This window comes from Struthio camelus, chromosome Z (assembly GCF_040807025.1).
Source record: "Struthio camelus isolate bStrCam1 chromosome Z, bStrCam1.hap1, whole genome shotgun sequence".
Lineage (NCBI taxonomy): Eukaryota > Metazoa > Chordata > Aves > Struthioniformes > Struthionidae > Struthio > Struthio camelus.
This window is the reverse complement of record NC_090982.1, coordinates 54,013,974-54,027,348: the sequence shown is the minus strand read 5'-3', so window position 1 is coordinate 54,027,348 and position 13,375 is coordinate 54,013,974. Positions and strand designations below refer to the sequence as shown.

General features: G+C 37.4%; 1 protein-coding gene across 8 annotated transcripts in view; it reads right to left on the bottom strand.

The window, feature by feature from the left end:
- Positions 1-13,375, bottom strand: part of ARB2A (ARB2 cotranscriptional regulator A) — a 273,806-nt gene that overhangs the window by 110,906 nt on the left and 149,525 nt on the right. For all 8 annotated transcript variants that reach the window (XM_068929018.1, XM_068929016.1, XM_068929014.1 and 5 more), the window contains one exon: positions 7,460-7,579. In XM_068929018.1, coding sequence (XP_068785119.1) covers positions 7,460-7,579 — 120 coding nt within the window. The remainder of the gene's footprint in view (positions 1-7,459; positions 7,580-13,375) is intronic.

Genomic DNA, 13,375 nt, shown 5'->3' with positions numbered 1-13,375 from the left:
TCTTCCTATCTTTTCAGCCTGCAAGTTCTTCCAGACAAGGCACTACTATGTGATTGCTACCACAATGCAAATAGATAATAATAATAATAAAAAATAGCAACAAGTGAAATAATGATACCAGTGTACACTTGTCAGCTTATTTATTTAGGCTGAAAGAGGAAAACTCGAGTGGCCTAGAATGTTTATCTGCTCTGTGCTAAAATGGGCAAAGTATATCTATTTCCATAAAAACAAAAGATGATAAATACCTCGCTACTGATAGACCACATTAAGATACTTACATATTTTTGATGAGTCCCTTCTTTCATTTGCTTACTACTGTAATCACTCACAATGAAATATGCCATCCTTGTTGCTTTCTACTTCAAGCTAAAGTTTATGGATTTCGAAAAGCATTAGCAAAAATAAGTCCACTACTTCCAAAAATGAGTGAGGAGAAAAACAATTGTGAGCATTAGTGTTCATTGGGGGTTGGTCTGTTTTTTGTTCAAATTCAGTGTTTCCAGAGATTGAGGCAGGAAATTTGGCCACAGAATGAGTCTGGAGTCAGAGAGGCATTGTCTCCAGAAAAATTAATCCAAATCGCATCCAACTGTTTGCTGCTGAAAATACCTCCTGCACATGCTCACTTTCATAGCAACATAGATTAAGGTTATATTAAGGCCTTACTGTCCCAGTCAATAATTCACATAGTTCTTTCCATAAACGGGTCAAGCTAGGTAGGATTTTTGCCCCAATCTTCTTCCTCCCAAATAGGCCTTCCTGATCCAATGGTAAGAAACCTAATTCCAACCTACATTTATTCATGACTAGTTTTAATCCATTTGTTCCTGTGCCAACATTGTTCTTAGCTTAAATGGCTCTCCCTCCCTGCTGTTTACTCTCCTGTTGCATTTACAGAGTGCTATCAATCCCTCTAAGATTTCCTTTGCTAGGCTAAACAAGCCAAGCTTTTTAAAAGTATGCTTCCATAGCACAATGCAAGGCCATACAGAATAGATATCGAACCCATTTTTTCAGAAGCCAATGAAATTAATATAACAGCATTAGCAGATTACACAGTTCTTATTAAGACTGATAAGCCTGCGGGGTGTGTGTAATGCTTGTATGACTATATTGATTCTGGTGTTCAAGCTAGGTAAGGTATCTCTATGTGGCACTGTATCACGTGAACATCCCCTTCATCTTCTCTAGTAAAACAGGCTACTTCATCCCCCTAAGCATTCTGACACTTCTTACCTGTATATGTTCCTGTCTGAATTAATCTTTCTGAATGTGGGTAATCAAAATTGTCTCAAATTATCTCCGATTAATCTTGCTGGTATGCTGGCTAGCATTACTATTTCTCTTCCTCTGACAGAAACAGCTGATTAATCACAGGATCACGTTTGCCTCTTTTATTGCTGCATCCAAGTCATTTACTTATAGCTATCCATGATCAACTCCCACTTTCAAGTTTGTCTGCTGTTTCCCATTGGCGAGAACTCACTTTATACACAAATTCAGGTGACTAGCCAGCAAACGCGTAAGTATCTTGAAGCTTGTACTATTTCCTTTAATTTGTATTACTACAGAAATTCTACTCCTGCATACTGATGATGACTTCACCACTTTATGTCATGAGCCAGTTTCATTAGCACTTTTTTTTTTTTTTTTTTTTTTTTTTTTACACAATCCACTGCTGTTTCGCCATTACATTTACTTCTAGTTTGTCCTATCTTTTTCACGTGAACTAGCATTCTGCCATGAAGCACAACAAAATATAGCTGAAACAACTGAATGGAATTAAGATCACTTTTTTATTTTTAAACTTGCTTATCTGAGTGACTCTAAGTCAATAAGCCCTGACTCCAAGAGCTTCTGATGTAAGCTGCCACTGTAGTGAGACCTAAAACAGGTAGTTAGGTGAAATGATCTGACCAAAGACTGGACATAAAACCCATGTCCCCATACATCTACAATACAGTATCCTATACCGCTCTTCCTAATTTTAATTGACATTCAACATTTAAAGAATATCCTCGTTTTTTAGCCGAATGGTCCAAAATCCTTGAAGTGCAGTGGTACGGCGTTTTGTTTCTTTGGAATATAGATCTCCCGAGGAAGTTACCTACAGAGCTCTTATTTTTAAATTAGATCTCAGAACCTCCACGTTGGCGACCTGAAGCGCTGTCCTGATAACGAATACCAGTATCAGCTCATATCTCTGCGAACGCAGGAAGCTGGCAGCTAACCTGACATACTACCAGCTCTGCAGGGGATCAGTGTAGTAGCAGCATGTGTACTTGGTCACTGAGATGTCGTTGCTTCCCAGCTCCCTACTTTCAACTCTCTCGCATGCTTCCTGGAAGCACTACAGGCCCTATGTTAATTGCTGCCATACCTCAAAAAATCTATTTCAATTTAATAGGTTAGGCAGGGGAATGCAGAGTTGCATACATACAGTATCCTCTATTTGCCTATCACTTCTAGAGCCAATTTTTTAATTTCTAACTATAAAAGTAACTATAACAAACCATTCAATCTGAAATTTCAGAAAATTAAATTAATGAAAAGCCAATGACAGGTTCACAGCACAACCATCGAAGCTCTAAAACTGCATTTTGTCTAAGCCAGAATACTGATACAGCCACAGAGACTCCCAGGAAGTTCAGTCGCTGTCTGTTTATCACTGTTATTACTAAGGCACCTGTAAGCTCTTGCCGGGGTCAGGTCCTTGCTCTGCTCAGCACAATACAACAAAACAAAGTGGCAGTGTATTACAGAGCATCTCTCAAAATGATGGATCGAGAATGATTTCAAATGGACAAAAATGGCTGATTTTGATGGAACTAGGTTGCTACAGTGGGTACAATAATTTGCACGGTGTGTTTTAAGGACACTCGTTTTAACAAAGCTGGCTATATATATACACACATACACTTTTTTCTATACCTTTGTGCAAATTATCTATATACACAGCCAACATTTTAGCCAATAAAGACTATAATGAATAGTTTTTCATCCACTCAAGGACAATGAACCTACTTTTCTTCTCCTGATTTAATTATATTACATCCCCTGTGCACTTTGTATTTTTAAAGTGAAAGCTGTAAGCTGGAGACACCACTACTGATTCTTACAATGTTTCTTGTTCATTAGGGGTGAGAAAACTCTTGAAAATGCAAAGCCCGGGGACTCAGAAATATGCGAGGCAGATAGGAAAAATATTTCACAAAATCTGTCTTTTTTTAATCTCATGATTCTGAACACCTAATTTACAATTTTGAAAGCTTAGATTTAATAATTCTTCTCATGATTTCAAAATGAGTAGTTGTCATCTGTTTTTTATAAAGATGGACCTGAACAGTTTTAAATGTCACCTGGTAACGTAGGACTAAGCTTCCTTTTCCTCCTCTAAAGGCAAGCACACCCTCATGCTGTAACTAGATTTGCAGTGGATGGCCCATGCGACTCAGGTAGGCATTTGGACCCAATATATTCTTTTCCCTTCTTCCGCGAGGGTATTTTTCATGCAGGCGCTCACAAGGGAAAACATTCTTTTTAAAGCAAAATAATTGTAAACCCACAAAATTTGGCAGAAAAACTCAAAGGAGGCGTTGTACCAGAAACTTATTTTCTGTAAACTAAATATAAAATTGACTCTATCAACTCGAAATTCTCACTTTCTGTTAAATTTCATAAAATTATTATAAGCTAGGAGTTGGGAAAGTTCCACAATTTACCATCAACTACCGCAAGCTGCTTCTGAAAATAAATCCCCAACCCCTCTGTAAGGGATAACAGAAGTAAGAAGCTGAGATGTGTTCATGAATCATGTTTTGAGTTTTTCAAAATCAGTAATTAGCAGAACACAGTGACCCAACAACTATTTTTAGTGCTGTGTGTCTAAAAAGTAATTTACTTTTAGACATTATTAGCTGTGCATTTAATTTCAAACTACAGTTACACAAAGTTTTAATTGCTAAAGGTTAAGATACATTTTAGCATAAGGTTTATGATAAGCATTTGTAATTCAAGCTACAAACAATATAACTAATTACATTTATTGGTGGAACTTTACTTCCCACACACGTTCAATCACTTTCAATTATTTCCCTAGTAATCTATGACCCCGTAAGGTACAGAAATTGTGTGCCTACATTGCAGTAACTGCATAACAGCTTCTGTGCATTCAGGCATGATGTTACAGACTCACCCTGTTTTTCTTAATATCTCACAGCCAAAGATATGCAAAAATGCCATCAGACACAAAAGCTGCAAACACCAATAGAAATGTTAGATGCTGTGGCACATATTTGAAAACGGTAGCCAAGTTTAAGTGGTTTGCTAATAAAGATTTTCCAAACCACAGCCTGATCCTTTTAGTTTCCCGGCTGAGCCAAAATTCAAAACTAATTGGAGGTTTGGCCTCCAACGATCTGTTAGGACGAAGCAAAAAAGCTCCTCCAACTTCACAAGGTGTGGTTAAAACTACTGCCTTACCACTTTGAGTTTGCTACTGAAACGTATGCCCACATCCCAGCACAGGATGTGGAAACCTGAAGAGCAGAGGAAAGAGAAGAGGCAGAGCAGAGCTGCTTTTTCTGTGCCAGTTCCGTAAACAAGTGCAAAGGAGCACCTGGACATATTCTGCTTTTGTAAGGCTAAAAGCTTCCCATTACTACTCCAGGGACAGCAGCTCTGCAGTGCTCCTTGCCCGAGATCCTACTAACCACCATGAACTAGCCATTGTTTAATTTCAGGTTTCTCTGCCTAACACTAAAGCGTCAGTTATTTTGAGAGTGCTTTGCGCCACGAAGTAGCGATGAACTAGAGATGTCTGATGATTAGGTGGCTGCAAACAATCGGGACAGATCCAGCAGCAGTGAACACATAAAGACAATTTAAAAGATATTTGTTGAAAACTCAAATGTTTTTTGACTTCTCTGCCTTTTTTTTCCTTTTTTTTCCTGCGGGCACAATCAAACGCGAAGGGCTCAGACAGAACCCTTCACTCCAAATTAAAGCCATATGCTTCACACTACTCCTCTAAGAGGAATGGATTCAGAATGAACAGCTGTGCAAGGGGTCTCTGCAACTACTGTAACGCATATTTTTATGAATCAGTTGACCCAAAATTCTTGTGTAGCAAGTGTAGGGGTGGTATAGTTGCTATATCAACCTCAAGATCTCCCCCACATAAAACATGAGAGAAAGTGATTGAATATGTATTTGTTGTAAGACAGTAATTGCCCATCAGCTGCTATATTTATTTTTTCAAGCTCTTTGCAATTGCTAACTGCCATATGGATACAGAGTCGAAGAGAAAGATTATAACAAAATAAAATCTCAGAAATTAATATCTAGATAAAATAGTTCAATATGCATTTCAATTGTATCTTACCTCTGCTTCAGCGTAAACCTTATTTTATTAACTGTTTTTAGTGGAACTCAGATATCAAACTACCTCTACCAAAAACAGGTGTTAATAATATCCTTTGATTTTTTTTTTAAAACAATCTGGATACATTAAATATATTTCTCAGGTCTCGTTTTGCATGACAGATATGTGATGTGCCAATGGTTACATATTATATTCTTCCTCTCATGCATGCATCTCCTGCAGAGATGGCAGACTACAGAAGCTGACCCTTACTGAGACCATCTTGTCTCTCTGACAAAGCTCCTTTTTAACTTCTTACTTACTGGTTACTTCCTGTGATGGATAAAAACTTTAGCTCAGCTTGTGATAATTTCACAGGCCCTGAGCACCCTGACCCTAGAAGCCCCAAGGTCAGAAAGTCAAGTCTTGTTCTGAAACATCTGTGTGCTTCATATTAAAGTAGAACAAAAGTGAAGAAATATCCACCAGTGTGACAAGAGAAACAGGCAAAATGGGAATGACACGTTGGTCATCTGTTACCCATGCCATCTCAAGCCATTGACTGAAACGCGATGGAAAAACTCTATGCACTCACTCTCCAAACCTCTTTCAAATGAGCACTTTGTTTAGGAAAAAGTGAGAAAGGTCTCGAGGCATTTTGTACTTCCTGCCTTCGTATGTTAAGTGTATGTATTTGCAGGTGTCCTGCGTCCCCAGCAAAACGGCTTTACAAAACCTACAAAAATCTTGCTAACCTTTCAGTTTCAAAAGATAAGGCACTCCCAAAATAACTTTGGTTGAAACGTACAGCAGTTGAAAGTCATAGCTTGTGAAAGAGGAGAAAACAGAATAGGTATTTCCCATACTTCAGTGCATCCAAGGAACAACAGTTTAATGTAATGCAATCAGTTTATTAAGCTGTTTGTTGCCTGAAGTTGTGCTTATACAAAGTTATTCATCTTCACAAGTTTGGTCTCTTAATAATTTAGTGTGGAGACTATTTATTGACCAGGTCAATTTTTCTGAGCAAAATGATCAGCTAAGCCATTCTCAGTTTTCAAAATCTGTACACAGGAAGCACAGGCAAAATCAGAATGGCCTTAACATCTACCAAATAAAATCATTAAAAAAAACTCTTAAAATCTTAAAACACCACAATGCTGCGCAGGTCTGGATTTTTCTTGTCTAAGCAGCACAGGAACAGAAACAAAATGCTCATTCCTGCTTGCTCTTAACTAAGGCATTGCTCTCACTCTTTAGTAGTAACCACTTTTACAGCTTGTTAGTCTAAACTAGTAATTTATAGACAAAAGTTGTAGATAGATGTCTGCTGATTCCTGTGTCTATAAAACCAACGTTGTTACTTCCTAAATATACATTTTCACAAGAAATAGAGCTTTTAAAAGTTTTTTCAATAAAGCATGTCCTGATTACACCAGCTTTTTACAATTAAAGGAGAAGACTATAGCTGTGCTCTTCTATACAAGCTGCATAAATTTAACAGGCAACTTCTTCCTTTTCCAGACAGGGTGAACAAATTTGCCTTCTAGAGAACAGGCAGAAAGGCTGACTAACATTATCTTCAGCAGTCACACACCCACAGATAGCATAGTTTTACAGCTGACCAGAGCCTACTAAATCGGAAAAAAGGTATTTCCAGGAACTTCTGCAGATCTCTATTGAAAAACTGCTTTTCCCCAAATTTCCCCTCACGCTCAATTCCAATATACATACCAGAATTTGCATTTATTAATGATGAGCTAGCATTAAAATTATCCTTATTGTTCTCAGTCTTAACCTCCAGTCTCTCTAAGCACAGAGTAGTGAGTACTACCTTTAAGTGAATAGTCTAAAATAAGAGGATCTAACGAGCTTTGTTTCCCCACATTTTTTCAGGTTAGTGGACGCTTAGAACCTTATCATCTAATTCAGTAAGAGAGGAAAAATACAGTGTAAAGAAACCCTCACACAGCTATATGTGACCACTGGTCAAAATTGTTCCTAAATTGCTGCTTTGAAGAAGGTGATCACAAAGAATTTTGAAAATCTGTGAAAGTCTTTAGGAAGGAAAGGCAATGGAGAAGTCACACTTACCAACTCTACGAATGCAAGTCCGCCGTAACTGTGAGCAACAAAAAACACGTTCTCTGCTGCTGACTGGGAAATAAAATGGTCCCACACATAAATTGCATGTTCTTCAGGAGATCCATTATCCTGCAGAAAAATTTACATTTGTGACACATTTTCTTTTAAAAACTGGCAATTCTATCTAAAGGCAACATGTTCCTGTATGCTAACATGTTGTTAAAGCAAACCTCAAATTAATTTACTCTAGTGTCAAAAAATGAATAGATTCATTTGTCTAAATAAAAGAAATTTAAGATTGTAATTTAAAGGCAGTAAAACCATTGCTTCCATGTTGCTTATTTTAACAAATACAACAAAAATTACGCATCTGCAAAATTTTATCTAAATACCATGTTGGCAATTCAGCTAAACAGAGGCATTCAAAAAAATTATGAGCCATTACTCTGATTTTCGTACTTTCAACAATTCTTTGTCAAATATTTGTTTACTGATCATTTGTTTAAAGTAGTTAGGTCTTAGTATGATAAACAGATAAAAGGGAAGAGGAACTATATAAATACCATTCCAATCTTTAGAATTTTTTGCATATTCTCCCAGTGCCTGTATGTTGTAATGCATCAATGGAATACTGTCCAACACAAATATGTTAAAGATTAAAATTATGGCAGTTACAATTACTTTTAAAAATACTTATTGTTAGTTTGCAACTATAGATTATTAGACATAGCGTATAGACAAAACACTTCTTGATTGCTTACATGCTGGCATATTACATACTGAGACTTTGGGGTCGCAGAGTTTGGGGAGTGCTATTTCTTGTTAGTTAACAGGAACTTGTGAAACCAAGTCAATTTAGAAGAGTCACTGAAGTCACTGAAATGATTTACAATGATTTTAGTGCACTCCCAAAATTTGGGTTGCAAACTCCCATCTCTGCCACCAATTTCCAGTGAGACTATTAGAAAGCCTTGTTCCCCTCTGTATTTTACTCATTTCTCAGATTGTTCATGTCCTACCTCCAAAGCTGTCAAGTCTCGGATGACAAGAGTCAGATGCTCCTTAGCTCCTATGCCCCAGTGTGACACCAAGATTTCACACCTGTGTAACACAACACTGCAGCTCTTTCCAGCTCCTGAGCTTTTATGCCAGGAAGAGTTTATCAGCGAATGAAGCCTGATTTCCTAGAATTTGCATCCCTTTTCCCTTTGCTCTTCCCCCCAGTAACTTCATGGCCCTCGATGACAGCGACCTGGACAACATAAGCCTCATTTCCTTGGTGAAAAGTAAGTACATTCTAGCAAAAGCAACTGACATTCAAAGATGATAATTACATTGTATAAATTATTGTAACTTTATCAAGAACACTGAAGCAATTTTGTGTCCTAGTCCCATTCCCGGCGGGGGGGGGGGGGGGGGGTTAAGACAGATCTAGTGGGTGTCTGAAATCAATGGAAAGATAGACACCTATATAACTTGGTGGATTTAGGCTTTTACTTCTATTTTCATGCCCAACTTCCTAAACAAGAGGGATATGCCCACAAATCTTTGTGGATCTGAACCTAAAGCTTTTAAAACAATTACATGCTTTTGCAATTCTTTCCTTGACAGAAGGAGCAATTAAAACATATTCAGCAAATTTGCTACAAAGCAGACAAGATATTCTTAATCCTGGGCAGATTCTCCTCTGGATTACGACACAACATAATGTTAATTTACTATGTATCAATTACTGTAGATCACCTCAGCATGAGGGAGGGCTTTTTTTCTGTCTTTCAACTGTGCTCTGAAATTTGACTGTAGTCATAAAGACTCCTCCTTCTTCCGAGGAAAGAGGGAAGTTTTCGAAAAGAATTTCATAAGGCAAGTAAGATTAGCAGATTAAGATAAACCTGAACAACTTGAACTGGAGCTTCTAAAGGAAAGTGATGTATTTTTATTAGTGGAAAAGGCACATTAAAACACAGGGAGATTTTCTAAATGACTAGTGTAACTAAAAGATTTATCTGAGTCAAACATGCAGACAATGATACTTGTTTTTAATTAATAATGGCTGCAATTAAGTCTTGTAAGAGCAATTTTTATAAATTTGCCTAACCTTGGTTTAAAGTTCTGACAAAAAGGAGAAGCTGCTTCTGGTTAGCATTTTGTCTTCAGGTATTTTGTATGCATTATTTCACATGCTGCTGAGAAAAGCCCACAATCTTAGGATTTCCACAAGACTAAGACAGCAGCAAGAAGCTTCTGAAGGATTCAGAAATTCAGTCCAAAACAAGCTTCCACCAATTAAAGCATAAGCAGTGGTCTAGTAAACCCAATCGTTAACTGCACAGCTCCACAGTCCAGTACAAACACTCAATTTGATCTTATAAAAGCAAAAAGAAATCAACTAAAACAAGTTGCACACAGACTGTAACTACCATTTCTTTTATCATTGGTGAAAAGGCACAATATAAAATGGCAGGATAAGTTGTATTATTGCATATACTCTGCTGAACTCTGAACAAGGTAAAAGATGTACATATGTGTGAGAAGAAGGTTGAAGGAGTAAAGTACGTTTAAAAGAAAAACTCTTTCTTCATAGTGTCTGCATAATTTTTCCCTGTAACAAGCTGCTATTTTAAACAACTCTGATGGAGAATAAACCATTGCTGTGTCCACACAAAAAACAGCTGGCTATGTAAGTGGGCACAGCAGACTGCAGAATACCGCAGGTCTCTCTAGGATTTGGAATTACACTGGGTCCATAAGGACAGTGCAGTTTTAATATGAAAGGCAACAGTTTTAGGCAGCAGTTGCTTTCCTTCTTCTCATTGCAGCTAAATACTATGCACTTACATACCACCTTGTTAAATCATCTGATAAAGTGGAGTCCTCTTGGTCATGCTTTACATAATTATCCCTACGATTGCATAAAAAGGAAGGGAGAAGTCATGTTATGCACCTCAGAAGGCAGCTGAGGCTTAATGCAGTCTCATTTGCGAAAGAGATTGAGATAGAAGGGTGCTAGCTGAACTAAAATTTCCAAGTGCTTGAAATTGGTCATTTAAACTGATAACTCTATGCCTAAATAAGTAGTTTGATTCTCAGAGGTGTTGAAGTCAACAGCTGTGGGTCTTCATCACTCTGAAAATCTGATAATTTATTCAGAGCTCTACATACATTTTAGGTAGCTATCCTGTGGCATCCATCTTGGAAAATTTTGTCTCCATAGTACGATTATGAAAAATATGTGGGTTTTGTTTTTGTTATTTTCTTTCTCTGTGACACTCAACTAAACTGTAGCTGCTTCATGTAGATTTTAATTACATTTGTCTCTACTGACTTTTTTGCAGCAGATTTTTTTTATCTTGCAATCTGAAATAAGGTCTTTAGTGCATTTTATGTTGAGTTTGGCCTATTTCTTATAAATTATTCTAAGATTCATTGAATAAAGATTTTTCAGATTCATGCAAGTTTGAATAATTGTATGAGGCCTGCTTGGAAAGAAGGGGGGATGTTTTGTTTTTTGAATATTTTTCATCTTGGTCTGAATTGAAATTAGAAGAAAATTACTCGGATGAAAGAAGGTATTTCTGCCAAACTCTACGTTATGTATGATTAGAAATAAAAGTTTAAAAAAATTAAGATCTCTGTTATGTGAGAAGGCCTCTCTGTGATGTTTAACCAACACAAAGTAGCCTGAAAATAGGTAAGTGCTCGTAGCAACGGATCAGGTGAACTCCTGCACCTGCACTCTGCTTTGCTCACTGGGGAATGGAGTAAATTCTCTAGGTACAAAAGATTGTGTTCCCATTATGAAAAATCTTACACGGTTCCATCTTTTATAGAATAATATCCGTAAGATTTATCATTTAATTCACTGATAAATGAAAAGACATCCCTGTCTTTTTCTTAATAACTATTGAATTTTAGTATTTTTCACAGAGGAAAAGAGAAGGAATATACCTCGTTTGCTGTCAGTGACTACCAGCACTACAGAGACTATCCAATATTGAACACCTGTCATACTCGCATGCAGCAAATTCCACTGAAGATTACCTGAGAGATAAATGTGGCTAAAATCATTTAACAGAAGCAACGCAGAGGTATTTTAGGTTGCTTATGTCATATTTATTCCTCTCCCTGCATGCTAGAGGAGGCACACATTTCTGGAACTAGCTATAAAAGGGGCATCCATAAAAGTAATATGAAATATAAGTAGCCACACATTAGGTTCTGGTTCAGTTAAGAACAGGTACATGAGAGTACTTGAAAAGATGCTCCTGCCACGTGGAACTATTTCTTCTCAATGAGAAACGATCATCTAGTGTTTGCAAACAGAATGAAAATTTATTTCATGTGGTAGAAATGAGCATTCACAAATACTGCTTTAAGAATAGACTTCCTTTTCTAGGGACAAACAGCTTTCTGGTTTTTTTTTTGCAATATCTTTTGAACACTATTAACTCCGTACAAAAAAGTCCTCACTTTTTAAACTAAACAGCTATTGCTCAAAAGTGATCAGAAATGGTTAATATGGAACTTTTCATCTTAATATCAAAAGTTTAATCAAATAGTTTAATAGTACAGTCTATGGAACTAATATGACAATGATTAATAAATTCATGTTTCTTATTTATAGGAACTCATTTAATATCCCAGTGCCAGAACCTCTGCTATAGCTGTGAGCTGCTTGAAGCAACAGATTGAGGTTAGAGTCAGGAAAGAGGCCGCTGCTCTCTGATCTCTCAGCCTTGACTCAAGTTTTGGCACAGGTTAGAAAAGTCTTAGGCTGCTCTAACCTACACCAGCTGGGCTCGGTTTCAAAGGGACCTTCAACCAAGAATAACTGGCATGCAGCACTGCTCTCTCCCTTCCTCCTCTGCCCCTTGTAAATGCCATACGCTTGGATGGCACAAGCTGTCCGCGCTGGTTTCAGGCTAGTAGAGGACTTCTCAGGGTCAGGGGCACATCCAGCTGGCAAGGTTCTAGGTATCTTACACAGCACTGCAGCGGTGCAAAGGGACACGGGCAATGGAAGAAGTCCTGCCCTCCAATGTCTCTTATAAATTTATACTACACGTCAGAATCCTTGCCTTCAGAAATTTTTCTCTTTGTTACCTTTCTATCCATTTTTGGCTTGGTAACTTCCTCATTACTGTCATGCTTGCAAAGCTCTCTAACCCATTACTACTACATTGTCTCAGAGCCTATAACAAACAGATTAATGGAAAAACTCTATTCTAAAACGCCACACCTCATCTCTCCCGCTTCAAAGAAAGTTTTGACTGTGAGGGAATTCACTTGCAGTTTAAAAATTCTGGCTGTAATAGTATATGAGTCCATGAAAAAACAAATGACTATGGGTAAATTCTCAGGCAATCCATTGTGCAAAAAAACAGAATAAGAGACCACAGATTTTGGTTTGTCATTTTTTCCAATGTTGCCAGTGTACGAACTGAAAGGTATATAACATTTTAATGACTCAAGCCATTAGGAATACACAGATAAGCAGTGCGCATACAGTGAATACAGTGTTATGTTCTGCTGCATTCAAAAAACAGGTTGAATTTACTAATGTAATATCACAGTCATTAATTGTTAAATACCAAGCTGAAGTGATGCAGCAACCAAAGCCTTATCAACTATGCCAGATTCTAACACCTAGACGTTGCAAGGTCTGCAGTTATGATGGACTACCTGAGTTGATAACACATGGAATTATCTAAACAACATTTGCATATTTGTGTAATTATTTCCTAAGGTTAATTAGCTCCTGCAAAGCAGCTTGCCCTTTGAGACTGCTTACTGTGACAGGCTCGCATATTTCCTGTTTCAATGCCAAATTTTACAGTTTTTTTTTTTTTTTTTAAACTAACCTGTTGCTGGAAAGTTACAGATGGGACAACAGCTCAAGGCTTTCAGCTATTATTGACTTCTCTG